At 49.4% G+C, this 15,331-nt stretch overlaps 6 protein-coding genes across 6 annotated transcripts; 2 read left to right on the top strand and 4 right to left on the bottom strand.

The window, feature by feature from the left end:
• Positions 1-1,097: 1,097 nt before the first annotated feature.
• FOMMEDRAFT_89285 (uncharacterized protein) lies at positions 1,098-3,235 on the bottom strand (the record flags this gene model as incomplete). Its single annotated transcript, XM_007268623.1, has 7 exons — positions 1,098-1,262; positions 1,779-1,834; positions 1,928-2,110; positions 2,226-2,282; positions 2,359-2,812; positions 2,886-2,965; positions 3,091-3,235. The coding sequence occupies 7 exons, from the start codon at positions 3,233-3,235 to the stop codon at positions 1,098-1,100; spliced, it is 1,140 nt and encodes a 379-aa protein (XP_007268685.1).
• A 388-nt stretch (positions 3,236-3,623) lies between these two features.
• On the bottom strand, positions 3,624-4,738 carry FOMMEDRAFT_90221 (uncharacterized protein; the record flags this gene model as incomplete). The annotated part of the gene is made up of 2 exons (XM_007268622.1): positions 3,624-4,343; positions 4,397-4,738. 2 exons carry the CDS (start codon positions 4,736-4,738, stop codon positions 3,624-3,626), a joined length of 1,062 nt encoding a protein of 353 aa, XP_007268684.1.
• A 350-nt stretch (positions 4,739-5,088) lies between these two features.
• FOMMEDRAFT_58905 (uncharacterized protein) lies at positions 5,089-5,289 on the bottom strand (the record flags this gene model as incomplete). The annotated part of the gene is made up of 1 exon (XM_007268621.1): positions 5,089-5,289. A coding segment is annotated over one exon (201 nt), but the record flags the coding sequence as incomplete, so codon positions are not given.
• A 488-nt stretch (positions 5,290-5,777) lies between these two features.
• FOMMEDRAFT_158547 (Mov34-domain-containing protein) lies at positions 5,778-7,052 on the top strand (the record flags this gene model as incomplete). Its single annotated transcript, XM_007268620.1, has 6 exons — positions 5,778-5,851; positions 5,913-5,952; positions 6,015-6,205; positions 6,266-6,347; positions 6,410-6,754; positions 6,864-7,052. The coding sequence occupies 6 exons, from the start codon at positions 5,778-5,780 to the stop codon at positions 7,050-7,052; spliced, it is 921 nt and encodes a 306-aa protein (XP_007268682.1).
• A 416-nt stretch (positions 7,053-7,468) lies between these two features.
• FOMMEDRAFT_158546 (uncharacterized protein) lies at positions 7,469-8,270 on the bottom strand (the record flags this gene model as incomplete). Its single annotated transcript, XM_007268619.1, has 3 exons — positions 7,469-7,846; positions 7,902-7,957; positions 8,030-8,270. 3 exons carry the CDS (start codon positions 8,268-8,270, stop codon positions 7,469-7,471), a joined length of 675 nt encoding a protein of 224 aa, XP_007268681.1.
• A 166-nt stretch (positions 8,271-8,436) lies between these two features.
• FOMMEDRAFT_147936 (uncharacterized protein) lies at positions 8,437-14,830 on the top strand. The gene is made up of 6 exons (XM_007268618.1): positions 8,437-8,930; positions 9,020-10,256; positions 10,319-12,382; positions 12,439-12,991; positions 13,053-14,241; positions 14,303-14,830. Exons 1-6 carry the CDS (start codon positions 8,651-8,653, stop codon positions 14,581-14,583), a joined length of 5,604 nt encoding a protein of 1,867 aa, XP_007268680.1. The 5' UTR covers positions 8,437-8,650; the 3' UTR covers positions 14,584-14,830.
• Positions 14,831-15,331: the final 501 nt, after the last annotated feature.

Raw genomic sequence — 15,331 nt, 5'->3', positions numbered from 1 at the left:
CAACTTCATTCACAAGCATTATAACAACAATGACTGGACTACTACTGCATGTGCTATGTTGACTTTTTTTCACCTTCACTACTACTACTCTGTCTTTGATGTTACCCCGGGGATGATCTTGGGCTGTACACGCATTTCCTACGCGTTGTGTTTGTTTGTTTGTTTGTCATTTTCCTTTCTTCGTACCTTTTTTTGTACCACTTTTCCCTCCTGTGTTACCATCTTCCACCCTCCTCGAACTTATACGTCCTGCCCTTCACACCCCTTATCCCATGTGTCCAGCTGCTTTCGTACGGAACTGGACTTGACTTGATACATACGTCGAGTCAAGTGATACTTAATACTTTTCCTCTTTTTTCCCCCTGTTTCTGCGATTCATACATCACTAAAGGCTTGTTCATGCTGCAACTTTTCTGTGTTTACCATTTCTTCCTTTCTCTTTTAGTTTGTAATTAAATTAGATGGGTACATACGATAACGTATTTGTTGGAGACTGGAAATTTATTGGGTGGAGATTGCAAAATTGGGTGGTGGCTCGTGTGATCAACTTTGAGCGCTAACACTGGCAAGTGAAATCAAAAATGGTCGCGTGAATGATTTATATGTGGACTGAGTGGAGGCGCTAAATGTGTACTTGTGCTTTGATGTTAACTGTGTTGCTGTCTAACTGTTGAAATGTTACATAGTGTGGAGTTATTTTTTCCCCAGTTATCTTTGGCTTTGGATTGGCGCTCGTTTTGGTGTTTTGGTGTAGGTTATTGCTTCCGAGATATGAGATTGGACGGTTTAATAAACTACCATGGTGTAGAATATTTATGTGTGCTGTTCATAACTGTGCCCGAAGGTAGGTTTGGGATGGCCCCTTCATTCTAAGGTCATCCATCGCCGTTGAGAGCTTCCATTGCTTGTTCCGACTTCGAATAGGCGCCTGAGAGCTTGTGCAAACATGTTATGAAGAATACTCGATTATATGCAAGAAACTACTAGTAGTCCCAATACGAGATGCAGCAGGTATATCCGATGCCTTTTCACCTTCTAAAGATAAAACAAAACAAAAAGATATCTTCACTTTCACCCTTAACACTAAATCACCACGACTACCACTCCAGTAAACTGTGGCATCCAGGCCTCGAGACGCCAAGTGCTCCACGCAAGAGCTGAGGGAGGACTTTTCCACTTTGGATGGTTTGGTGGACGATGGAGGGTATCTCGTGTGGGGTCACGCGGCCGTACCAGATGCTGGAGCCTTGCGGGAAGTAGATCTGTAGTTGAAAGTGTTTTCAATTCAACTGTGAGTCAAATTAACGAGGAGAGGGGGCGGGGGAAGGGAAAGAGAAAAAGGGAAAAGGAACGAAGAGCGGGGAGAGGGAGAGTCAGATGATTCGTTGGTTGGAGCCTGGAGTTTGATAGATTAGATTAATGGGGAGGGGATAAAAGATTGGGGGGTGGATTATCACGGGATTATCGGTTTACTGAAGATGATAAAGGCCAGATTAATGACTGGCGGTGATAGGCGATGCGAAGTGTCGGAGTGAGCCATTAATGAGGGGATGTGAGGGACGTTGCGGGATATGTGGCGAGATGGGAATGGAGATCTATACTGTGATGTATGGTGGGCCAGTGTTGATAGGTGGATAGCGATAATTGTAAAAACGAATTCTCCTTCACTTGAAGAGAAGACGAGGCACAAAGAACAAGAAAGGGAAAGGAGAGGATGGGAAGGGGTAGACGAAGACGAATTGAACGAAAAATAAAATGAAATAACGAAATCGACGTACGATGACGTTCCCTGCAAACTTATGTCCCCCGATATGTGAGTTCTTCAGGATCAGCGCTTTCTTCTGTGTCTTCTGTCCCTTCGTCCTGTTCTGCTTCTCCTCCTTCTGGCTCTGGGAATTATTACTGACGTCAACACCATTGCCGTTACTTAGCTCGGACTGGGGATCCGTAGTTGATGAGAAGGATGCAAGTGCTTTTAATTGAGCGAGCGCGGCAGCCTCACGTTCTTCATCCGTCGATGCGATAGTTTCGAGTGGCGGTCCGTTAGCTGAGAGGTCTTCTAAATCGGTATCGACACTCCAGCCTTCGGATTCGAGTGTTCGTAAGAAGTCTGTGTTGGATGGAAAGGGGGCAAGGTTCAGTCATACACAGTTATTCGTAGAGTGAGCGAGAATGTGAAATAAGTTTCTGGGTGGGTAGACATTGATATCGTATGTCATACTGACCTTCTTCTAGTCGCAACGAGGCGATGTGACATCGCGCATCCCGTTTCTTATGTGAACCTGGTCCGTACGAAATTAATCACATCGGTCAAAACAGCTTGTGATATATAAATGACAAATGACTTCGCGCACTCACATAACAAGATGAGACAGTCATACGGCAACGTCCAACTTTTGAACTCTCCTCCATTCGGCGTCGCGGTTGTCCCAGCGCGTGGGACAGCCGGGTCAAGTGCGTGTGCCCAAAATGCGTCTGCACCTGCGGCGCTGAGTGGGACATTTGACACGGCGACATAATCTGGTAAGACGAGCACCGTTGCATGTGTATCTGGGTCGTCTGCACGCGAAGTATGTGAGCCGTTTAATATGGAGAGACGGCCTGTGGGTTTGTAGGAGTGAACTCCTGTAGGGTGACTATGATTATCCTTTTCGGTCTTCTTTGAGTCTATGGGAGATAACGTAGGCGAATGAGAAGCTTTCTTGACTGAACTTGAATGTTTGTCTTCGGCGTTGCTGATGTATCTTGCGAGCGAGTCGCTCACGTAGGTGACTTCGCGTGCCCAGTCCGATTTACCCGTTGAGATTAGGACCTGTGCAATTCAAAATTAACGCGTTGGAAATCCTTGCATGGAAACGAAGAGAAGAGAAGGGAGTCTGCCTGACCTGTCTTCGATACGGCTTGACAGACCCACGCATCTCCGATTCCATATCCACGTCGAATCGCTTCGCATATTCCTCATGACCTGCACAAATCACATCATCGTCATTATTATTATACATGTGAAATCGAACTCGGACGAACATATGGATAGACACGTCCATGTCATGAATAAATGAATTGAGAAGAAGGGATGTAGGATGTACGAACCTTCGTCGCAAGGATCCGCACATGTTCTGCAGCTGGCTTCTGACACCGGCACCCCGGCATTCTGCAGTTCCTGCGCAGCTAATGGATCGTGTGGGTCTTGACCGAGTACAGTTGCTGCGAGCTTGCGTGCGAGTTGCAGAACCATAATTTCTAAGCAAGAACGGTATCGAGTTTAGATCTTTCTCCCGGCCTTCAACGCGTTTCTGGGAGAGAGGTGACGATGTGGGAGGGCAACGGCAGGCCTGGGATACGGTAGAGGTCAAGAACGAAGCATGACGGTTTATTTTCAAGTCTACCGCGTCCGCTCTGTCGGCGGGCGTTGTTGACGCGACGCAAACACGGCTCCGTAATCTGATTAGATAGTCCGACTCGGACAATCATCACGTGTGATCCGCCTCCGCGAGATATTTACAATTTTACATAACATTTCATTACTCGTTACTGTATTCCACCAGAAAAAATTTGTAGATCCGTCCGTACGCAACAGCATGATCAAAATGGATTAACGTTTACAAAGATATAGGATTTAGGATTTACGACGAATGTGGTATGCCAGGGGGATAAGTTTGCAGAACAGGAGAGGAATATTGGGATAGGTCGACGTAACCAGCCATCGTATCGGCCCAGGCAGCGTGCTGCGCATACATGAACTGCGCGTGATGAAATGCATCGTCTGTGGTGACGGTGGGCATCAAAGGTTCCGGGATGGGCATAGGCGGAGCCGGTAGTTGGGTAAAATTCGGGTCCGTTGCTACCATCTGCGCCTCCTCGTCGTCACTTTCATCTCCAAGAATAGATAGCGCCTGCGCAGCATTTTCGTTGTCTGGACTCACGAGGTCTGCGATCAGATGGTTGACTGCGCTTGCCTCTCGCAGCCATTTCTTGCTTACCATCCAGTGTGGTGTGCCTTTCGGCGGAGGTGGATTACCTTCCTTTGGATGTCCCATGCGCCGATCTTTCCGCCCGCTACCGCGTTTAGGTTTCATTTCACGATTATACTGCTCATGTTCGTCGATAATGCGGAAGAGCGCTTGTAAACGTGTCGAGCGCCAAGCGAGATATCGGATTCGTAATGATTTCGAAGAGTGCGGTCTATCGCCTTCGGCGGCATCCTCTGACGCGTCCTCACCTTCGCTCGATTCCTCAGATGACATGCAATCCATTTGGAATGCAGCATCAAATGTAACGTCTTTTAATATAACATAACGTGCATCTTCGAGCTTCTTGCGTGTGGTACTTCGATTGGCTAGTTTCTGCAAATAGTTGTCAATATGATGGTTTGTCATGTTAGGATGGGATCACATACAATTTTCTTCCGACTGAGACGCCGGGCTTTCTTCGACTTCATTTCAGCACGATCCTTTGCGTTCGCATTCAAACCTTTCTGAGAAGCGTATTTCTGCCGTAAAGTGAAGTAGGCTTGTTCGAACACGCTGTCGAGCTTCGCCTTTGTGAACTCTTGCTCTGGGACACGTGGGTAGAGGTACCTGTTTGCGATCATATCCGAAACAATACGATTTTTCATCCTCGCATTATGAGCAGATCTTTTCGTTGTTTGGTCCCATACAAATCTGACTGGATGTGACGGGGGGAGTAAAACCGCTTCTTCAGCCGAATCGGGGAGCTCCTTATCATGATCGAGATCCATGCACTTTAGGATGTGATTTCGCATTGCAGCCTATGGCAGCTTGAGATACAATTAAGTATGAATAGGTCAATAAGACAAACCTGTATAGTTTGAGGTTGGCTTATACGATGTGTCCTAAGTTTCATCGGTTCTTGCTCAGAACTGTCGTTAGGAGAACCGGAACGTGCCCGTTTCTTCAGATTGGTTGACGACGATGAAGAGCCCTCGACGAATTCGGTATTATCTCGTCTATCATCCTTCGGATCGAAAAGCACGATAGACTCCTTCAATACTCGAACAGTTCCTTGCTCTACATTATTAGTCGAGTCGGTCGTTTTTGAAGGAGCCTGCGACACGTCTTGTTTTGATTTGAGTGTTTCTAGCTCCCGTTGCAATTCCGCAACACGATTCTCGAGTTCCGCCTGGCGAGCAAGGTGCTTTGTCTCCTGTTCCTTTTCCCAAGTGAGTCGACGCTGCTTTTCCTGTTCAACGGCAACCTTATAGGTTGAAATCGACTGTATGAGGCTCTTCAGTAATTGGACTGGATCAGCAACTGGTTGGCGAGACCTGACATAAATGGTCGAGACCCCAGCGGTGAGACAAGAAACTTAAAAGACGAACTGTCTCTGGATAATACCGCGTGGCACCGTACTAGGAGAAATGGCGTTAGGATTAATTGCATCTGCTAATTCACTTGTATGCGGGATGACAGGCTGCGTTACGGGCTGCTGATGCGTATCGGCCGGTGTCGGCGGGGGCACTCGCATATGGTGATCATAGCTTGGGGATATGCTGGCCTGTAAATGATTGTCTTGCTGGTAAAAGTAAGGGTTGAGCGCATCGGAGAGCTCGCTCGACCCAGCCATGCACGTCGCGACATATGTGGTTTTGGACGAAGTGACAGTCTGACCCTTGAGCGTCGATCATTGCTTCCGTAACTCAGTGATGACTAAGCAAGCGCGACGCGTATACTCCATTACGCGTCCATGGTGGAAAGGCCCCTCAGCACTTCTCTCCTCAACGTCCACGTCCCTCTCTCTGTCTCTCTGTCTCTTTCATTATGGATCTCGAGCAAATGCTTGCAGCTCAGGGCATCTCTTCTCGCGGAGGTGCACCTGAAAACCTTCCTGATACGTTAGTCTTACACCGACTTTTAAAGTGCAGTTTACTGAATTTCTGTTTGGCATTCGTACAGCGGAGAGGTTATCCATATCTCGTCCCTGGCTTTACTCAAGGTGATAGCACACGAGAAAGATAGATAGATACGCTTCTTATCTTGGCTCACGTATCTCCGTAGATGTTGAAGCATGGGCGCGCTGGTGTACCAATGGAGGTCATGGGTCTCATGCTCGGAGAATTTGTAGACGAATACACGGTGCAAGTAATAGATGTGTTCGCGATGCCGCAGTCGGGGACAACTGTATCAGTTGAATCCGTTGACCATGTGTTCCAAACGAAGATGATGGAAGCTCTCAAGCAGACCGGGCGGTGAGTGGCCATTCCCACTCTATTCGGCCGAACGACTGACTCCGTGTTCTCTCTACTTAGACCGGAAGCCGTCGTTGGGTGGTATCATTCCCATCCCGGTTTCGGATGTTGGTTGTCGAGTGTGGATATCAACACGCAACAAGTGAGTTTCTTGTGGTCATCTGAGTACCTTGAATGGCTAACTGAACCTCCTGTGTGGCGTAGTCTTTTGAATCACTCGATCCTCGGTCCGTCGCCGTCGTCGTGGATCCCATTCAGTCGGTGAAAGGCAAGGTCGTCATCGATGCTTTCCGGCTTATTCAACCGCGTACCGTCGTCATGGGTCAAGAACCACGGCAGACGACTTCAAATATTGGTCATATCAACAAGCCTTCGATTCAATCGCTCATCCACGGGCTAAACCGACACTACTATTCAATTGCCGTTAATTACCGAAAGACGGAGCTTGAACAGGCGATGCTGATGAATTTGCACAAACGCAATTGGACAGAGGGGTTGAAATTACGGGACTTCAAATTACACAAGGAAAGCAACGAGAAAGCGATCAAGGTATGTGGGGGCACGTGCACTACGCACGATGCAACTTTATCTCCATGCCATTTGACGGCATGCGTATCTGAAATCTGAGGGCTAACGAACCTTGGTGCACTCCATTTAGTCAATGCTCTCACTGTCGAAGGAGTACAACAAGTCGGTTCAGGAAGAGTCGACGCTAACCCCTGAGCAGCTAAAGACGCGCCATGTGGGTAAGCAGGATCCAAAACGACATCTGGAAGAAGCGGTCGAAAAAGCCATGGGAGATCAGGTGGTGCAAAATTTAGGGACGATGCTGTTGGCGGAACTCTGAGAGCACGACTGTATTCATGTAGATTCCCGCGTTGTGTGTCATATGAGCAATGTATGATGCTATCACATTATACCTGCAGGCTAGGCACTGCGTAATGGATCGTAAGCCTGATCGTCCTGTGCGCTTTTTTTTCTCTTCAATGGGGGAAGTCGCTTGGCAGATTGTCGAGCAAATCAAAACTCTTGGTTTATTCTGTATCCGTGGATGGAAATGGAAGCTTGCTGAGTGAAACTGGAGAGGAGAGTTGACGAGCTAACTTTGAGGCGTCCGAAACTTTCTTCCGTGAAGAGATAAAGTAAAATGGGCAGACGGACATCGCGAAGTGAAACGGACGGGGACCTCCGCTGTTGAATAGCATTTCTAAAAATTGATACGCTACATGAGAAAGCCGGAGAACAATGCATTGATAATAATGATTAACGACCGGGCAGATAGGAACGGGAGCGAGAGTCTTTCTTTTCAGGCTTGGGTGGCAAAGGCTGGGACCTGTCTCTCATTCTTGGATTGCTGAGGATTGGGAGGACGCCCATCATTTTAGCGCGCTTGATAGCCTTGCCAAGGAGGCGTTGGCTGCGCTGAGAAAGGCCAGTGTCTTTACGAGGCTTAATACGGCCGAGGGCGGTCATGTAGTTACTCATGAGAGTTACGTTGTCTGCCTCACGGCGCGGATCGATGCCGAGTTGAATGAAGATATCGTTGTAGCGTGCTTCGCGGCCTGGCCCGACGTTGGGCCTCCGCCAGGGAGGGGCACGATACTTGTGCGCCCTGCGATGAAAATCGATGGGGCGGATGAGCTACACCATGATCATTAAAATCAAAAGAATATAGATAATTAGAGGAAACACGAACAACTTGATCCTTAAACAAGGCTTGTGGACGGGAAGGTTTTTGCTGAGTTTGTTGCTCTGCCAAAACAGGAAGATAATACAGAGTCAATTACATTGGACAAAGAAAGTACTTGTGAGATGGAGATAGACCATAGTTGTGTGGAACGGCGACCATGTCGTCCATAAATTTACTGAGCACTCCCAGGGTAACCTTGGGACCAGACGGAGGGGATTGAGGTTGGGCGTCGACGTCGTCTGTGTCGGCTGGCTCGGCGGAGACAGGCGTAAGGGCCGCTCTAGGGGACAAAAGGGTAGACGATGCTGCTGCGCGGAGGCATGTTGTGGAGTGGAGGAAGCGCCGAAAGGAGATGGCGACGGGGAAGGGGGTCATGGCGAACAGGTAGGCTAGTGTAACGTATAATAATAATAAAATAAAATGAGAGAGAGAGACTGGAGCGTGGGAGAATGGGAGTTGTATAGAACTGAGATCCGAGCACTCGCCGTCTCTCCCAGTCTCTACTCTACGACGCTGTCCATTTCTCCTTCCTCACTCAGTCACTCGTCCAACTCGCTCGCTCTCCGGACATGCTACTTGCCAGAGTCTGACACAGCGCACATCGCTCTCTCAGGACAGACAAAGCTGCTTGTCCCTTCTCCCACCCGCGTCTTTTCCCTGCACTCCCCCGACCTCGTCCCTTCCTTCTTCTTCCTTGCCTTGCAAACTCAGTCGAGCAGTCGAGCCCTCCAGCACTTCCCGCCGCTGCAGTATAAATGTCAGACACAGCCGTGCCTCGCAGACAGCCACCAAGCCCACTCGTCTTCTCTCCAGACACCGTCCTCCCGCCTATCTCCGTCCAAGCCAACTCGTCCAGCCATGGAACGGGTTCAGTCTCAGGCTCCGGTCCAAACACCGTCTCCATGCCCTTCATCAAGCGTCATGTCACTCGCCGTCTCAAGTCTGCCAAGCAGGAGTGCGACAAGGACCTCCAGCGTGTAACCAATGCCATTACCGCCTTCTTTGAGGAACGGCTTAGAGAGGGAGACGTCGATCGTCAGTATATTTCATTCCGCTCTAATTTTTTATTATTTTCTATTTTCTCTTATCTGGCTATTTCTGACGCTCATTACCGGTTGCGACAGAGTCTGATGCTGAGCCCCCGCGCGACCCGGCTACCGTACCCGCATCTGGAACCGTGACTGAACAACTGCGTCCCGCCCAGCTGGACGAGACCTACTCGGACGGTGGATACGACGGCGAGGTCGAGGCTGGCCGTCATTCCCGTCAACGTGCGTCTGCGTCTCCAGAAGATCTTCAGGCAACTAGGCTGACTCGCTGGGCTTCCTCTCCTGGTATTATTGCAGCATCAGTTTCGTCCAGTCCAGTCTCGCTTCAGCGGCAAAACACGCTTCCCAAGACCAGTGCATCAAGCACCGCCCTTGCCGCTCCCGTCGAGGCGACCCCCCGTAAAGCACCAGTTAATTTCAATCCACAGGCCTCGTTGTCGTCCGCGACCGGAAGCCGGGCTTCACGTCGATTGTCTCGCACAATTCACATCCCCGTGCGTGCATCTCGATCGGGCCAGAGTTCGCGGAGCACGTCCCGGTCCCGTTCACCCCTGCCTGCATCCTCCCGTCACGGTTTCTCCGAAAACGCTGCATCCACAAGTCCAAATCGTCGGTCATCACGCATTTTAGTTGATGACCCCGTGGACCCCATCATGACGACCCTTTACGAAATTATCGGCGTAGCCACCGATATTCAAGAGATGTCGATTTCTCAGCTAACTGCACAGCCCAAGGTCTGTTCACAGCTTGTTCAAAGAGTTCAGCAAATCGGCAAAGCTTGGGACGAACACCCTGATTGGCACGGTCGAAACTGGTATGTCCAGGTTCTCCTGGCAGTGGCCAGTCTCAGCCGGGTCGTCGAGTGGTGGGAGGCCGAGAAGCAATTTTGGAACTTTGATGACGATGATGACGATGAACAGGAACCATTTGCTTTCTTGCTCAAGCCTGCAGAAGAACCTGGAGCTACCCCTGCGCCAACACCGACGATATCACAAGGTGCTGACTCGGATAATCAAAAACAGTTATCACTTGCTCCGGATGGTGAAAATCGGCTTCGGTTATCTCGAACCACAAGTCATCCAGGACAATCGCGAGATGAGCTGCGTCGTCCTTCTGCGACTGTCCCGAAGGAACATGATTTCGCACGACAGCCGACAAAGCCTATGGACACGACGGAGTCAGCACGAGTTCTAGCCACGGAAAGACTCCGTCTTCAAGCAGAACAAGCCCAGAGCCAGAACATTGTGATTGAACTTAGTCTCGATGGGGATCATCTCCTTTGGATCAATTACGCTTGGGCTTCGGTGGTGGGGTATGTTACAACTCTTATTAATCTTCTAACCTATAAATAGATTTATTTCTTAATCCCTTTAGTTCGGATCCCGAAGAAGTGGCTGGGACTAAGCTGTCACGGCTATTAGCGCCTGCAGATTCGAGCGTATTCCGCGAGGCTACTGAACAGCTTCTTGCTGACGACTCCCACACTATTGAAACCCGTTTTCGCTTGCAGGTCGATATGGGTTCGGACTCGCCGAACCGTAGTGTGCGTTATCGTGAGATGGAAGGTAAAGGTATGCTGATGATTGACCCGGGTGACGGCCAACCATCGCACACGATGTGGGTTATCAAATCCGTGGGACCTCCAACATATGATCAGTCACCGATGTTGCTAGCTGAAGCAGGTCCTATTCGGGAAGAACCCGGGACGACTGAGGACATTGAGGCACTTGACGAAGAACAGCAGGGGAACAAATCTTTCCGATTCACAAGGCCGATGACTTCCGCAGTCATCCTCTGCCGTATCTGTGAGAACAATATACCGGAATGGTTCTTTGAGAAGCACAATGAGACTTGCAATGACGTACACAAACTCGAGGCTGATATTGGGGAATGCAATGAATCTATTGCTGAACTGCGCAGTACCATCCGTGAGCTCCGTCTTGCCATTGACCGAGCTTCACCGACCTTCGTGCCTGAGTACCGAGGGATGCCTGTTATGGTCCCTGCGACTCCGCCTAATGGTTCAGGTGCTTTGCACTTGTTTAAGCCGCCGTTGGTCTCGAAAATGCAGAGATCAATGCTGAAAAGAAATCAACGCCGACTTTTGGAACAGTTAGACGATATTCTTCAGCTGGCATTTGAAGTTTCCTTGCCGTCGCTGAAGGACGAGGAAGTCAAGGAGCCGATCGAACGTCAACGGCTGTTATCTCCGAGCTCTGATCGCAAGATGACGCAGGTCAGGAGCTGGTCGAAGCCCTCAACAGAAGATGCTGCGTTGTCACGACTAATCAGCGACGCAGAGAGGTTGATGCGATCAAAGATGGATTCTGTTGTCCGAATGCAGAATACCATCAGGTACGCAGAGAAGGTCCGGCAAGAGTGGGAAGAGAAAATGGAGCAGCTTACTCTGCAGGAGGAAGAAGAGGACTTTGATGGCGAAGAAGATGAGGAGGGTGAGGAGGGTGAGGAAAACGGTGAACAAGACGTCGTCGGTGAGGACGATCGTGATAGCACGAGGGCCGAGTATGCCTTCAGCGGAGAATCGGTTGCATCGTCTGAACCGACACCTGTGGCTTTGTCTCCTGATCCTACTCCTGTGGCATCTTCGCCGGCGTCCTCTTCCACAGCATCATCTCGCAGCAACAGCATCCGGATGCCTCTTCCCTCATCGGCAGCGGCTATGTATCAAGCTGCCAACTTGAACTCATTCACGCGTTCCTCTACGCCCGCGTCAATCACCTCGCCGCTGGCTCTAGCTGCTCCTATTGTTGCTTCGGATACAGAACATTCCTCGCCGTCATCAAGTCCGAAAGACAAGCAGAAGTCTATTGCTCACAGAAAATCCCAAGCTCTTGAGCCGAGGGTTACCGTCACACCTCCGATTTCGCCGAGTATCGCACCTCGTGACAGCGTCAGCAGCGCCGACGGCAGCAGGCGTTCTCGTCGTCTATCTACTGTAAACACAAATCCGGTCTCAAGCCCCAGTGGCTCCGTCACTGGGCCTCTTTCTCCCAGGATACCCTCCGTTATGCCATCGTCGAAAAGCACTCCTACTAGCATAAGAGATTTCGAAATAATCAAGCCTATTTCCAAGGGTGCCTTCGGCTCCGTCTTCCTTGCAAAGAAGCGGGTTACTGGCGACTATTATGCGATCAAGGTTCTCAAAAAGGCCGACATGATTGCGAAGAATCAAATCACTAATGTCAAGGCGGAACGGATGATTCTGATGAACCAAGCAGAGTCGCCGTTCGTTGCGAAACTCTATTTTACTTTCCAGAGCAAGGATAATTTGTATCTTGTTATGGAGTATCTTAATGGTGGAGACTGCGCGGCACTTATCAAGTCCTTAGGCTCTCTCCCAGAGGAATGGACTAGACAATATATTGCGGAGGTAGTTCTTGGTCTGGAGTACCTACACGAGCGGGGTATAGTACACAGGTGAGCATGAGTTGTCTTTACAGATTTTATCTCTTGCTTGGCTGACGAGTATGCAGAGACTTGAAGCCCGATAATTTGCTAATCGACCAACACGGTCACCTCAAGTTGACCGATTTTGGTCTTAGCAGGATCGGTTTACTCGGTCGTCAAACCCGGGATTTGAATGTCGAGCGTGCGCGGCCACGGACGAGACATAGTCCGGGATCTCGTCCGCCGTCCATGGATGCAGCCTATCTGTCATCCCCGCTCCTGCTTTCAGTAGACTTACTGGGAGGTTCGTACTTCTCACAGCGGATTGGGAGTGTTTCCGCACCTCCACTTGCATCATCTCCTCATTTGTCCACTGGCACACCCACAGATGACATCAGCGAGTCGAGTGGATCGGATAGCCTCTCAGGCTTTTTCCTTCGTCGAACTGGCAAAAATAACGGACGGGAGAGTCCTGTCCAGTCTTTCGCGAATGAACTTACCAATGATCTACGTTTGTACGCGCATACTCCGTCTGGTCTCGGGACGCCTTCCGGAGAACAGAAGTTTGTTGGTACTCCGGATTACCTTGCTCCTGAAAGCATTCTTGGTATTACTGGTGACGATGCTGTTGTTGATTGGGTATGGATGTTCCCTTTATCTTCTGTGTGTCGTGCTGTGAACGCTAATGTTTGCTTTATAGTGGGCACTTGGTGTTATCACCTATGAATTCCTCTACGGGATTCCACCCTTCCATGCTGAGACTCCTGAAAAAGTATTTGAGAATATTCTTTCAGGGCATATTGATTGGCATGAAGAGTACATCGATTTCTCTCAGGAGGCACTTGATTTCATGAAGCGACTGCTGAATGTAGATCCTTCCAACCGTCTCGGTGCAAACGGTGCGGCTGAAGTTAAAGCCCATCCATTTTTCACCGGCATCGAATGGGACAAGGTTACGACTAGGGAGGCTGCATTTATCCCACAAATTTCAGACCCTGAATCGACAGATTATTTCGATCTCCGAGGTGCATCAACTCAGCTTTTCCACGATGACGACGGAGGGATTCCTGTTGGCCAATCTGCTGCTACACCAGGTATCGGCTCGTTTGCGATTCCCACAAGTACAGGGACTGCAGCTATTCCAATCGCTACGAGTCACAGCGGACATTCGCCAACGCAAGATGACTTTGGATCCTTCAGTTTCAAGAATTTGCCTGTCCTGAAACAAGCGAATGACGATGTGATACGGAAGTTGAAGACCGATCAAATGACGCCGATGGTACACGCACTAAGCGAACCTGCGCAGATCTACAGACCGCATAGGCGGAGCGTGTCACAGAGGATCAAGAAACCGCCGAGCGTCGTCACTCAGCTTGAGGGAGGCAAGCCATCCACTACGAACCCGCCTTCTCCTGCGACTTCTGTGTCGTCGGTTGCGTCTTCACCGTCACGTGCGAGTATGGCACCCTCAACTCCGGGAAGTGTCCAGGCGAATCACAACCATTCGCGGAAGCCGTCCGAGTTCGGAGCCATCGAACGATTCAAGCAGAATCACCTTGAGAGCGATGTATCAAGACGAAATTCGATGCCTAGCCGCCTCAGGACCGCATCGGTCTCAACGAGCGGAGAGGGGTCTTTGTCGGATCACTGGCCCGCCTCTGTCTCACATGTCTCCAGTCACTTTGAGTCCACACCTCCATCATCCAACTCTGGGTCGCTTGATTTACGGCGTGGTATGGACATCAATGACCGAGCCTTGACGTGCTTGCTTGCAGAGGACAACCCAATTACTGCCAAGATCATTGAGACACTTCTCATCCGTCTTGGTTGTCGAGTTGTCGTAGTTGCTGATGGATCAGAAGCCATAAGTGTCGCTCATGGCGATATCAGTAAGTACTTATCTTCCTGGACGATGATGGAAAACATCTAATATACTACAATTTTATGTAGAATTTGACTGCATCTTGATGGATTTGCACATGCCAATAGTTGACGGCGAAAGTGCAGCTCGCCTCATTAAGAGCACGAACAACAAGAACAGTAGTGTGCCTATTATTTCTGTGAGCGCCTACAGTGGATCAGACAGTTTTGCGAGCACGCTCTTTGCTGCATCTTTGTCCAAGCCGGTTCAGAAGGCAGATCTGCTAGCTGTTATGCGGCAACTAGGATTCAAAACGTCCACGCATCAGGACCGTGGTGCACCGGCTACACGTGTGATTGCTGTTCGATAGCACTTGCCGATGTTATTTTTCTTTCCTTTTTCTGTTATTCTTCACCCACAAACCATATTCAATCGTTTTCAGCCCTTTTTTTCTTCCTTACGTACGATCTCACGATATCTCCAGTCCAGCCTTCGCAAGCCTACATATGCATTTCTCTACCTTTTTTTTTTTTTACTTTCCCAATCACAAACCCAAAGAACCAGCATTGAACCACCATTCCTCACCCCTGCAAGCATTTATCCACGTTACGTTCATGATATTTTCTCCGTCTCTCCTTCTTCTGCCAAAACTTGATGATAAGCTTCATTCGCATTCGCTTGAAATTCGATTACTCTTGTTCATGCTTTATTGCATTGGCTCGTAATTCCATCATGCCAACGAAGTCATAGTAGTTTTTGTTTTACCGTTTTACTTCGTGCACTGTGTACGATAGAATACTTTTCATGCCTTACCTTGATGCCAATACACCTGTTTTGCATTTTCGAGTAGTTAATAATAATTATGCGACGTCTGTTGTCGGCTCGGCAAGACGAGACGAGACGGAAATGACCCTGTGCTAAATTGAGACGTCACGCACATTTAGAGACGCGCGCAAGGCACTCTTCTTGATGCAATCGCCGCCCCTCTCAATCGCCGTCCCTCTCCGTCCGAGCGCACTTTCCTGCATGTACTCCTGCGTCTTCTCACCTTCAGAATGAATCCGTCTCGTCCCCGTGAGTGTCTGTCTCCTTATTTTATGTGCATTGCTCTTGCTGTG

Source organism: Fomitiporia mediterranea (genome assembly GCF_000271605.1).
Source record: "Fomitiporia mediterranea MF3/22 unplaced genomic scaffold FOMMEscaffold_8, whole genome shotgun sequence".
NCBI classification, from domain to species: Eukaryota; Fungi; Basidiomycota; class Agaricomycetes; order Hymenochaetales; family Hymenochaetaceae; genus Fomitiporia; species Fomitiporia mediterranea.
This window is presented reverse-complemented; position numbering and strand designations above follow the sequence as displayed.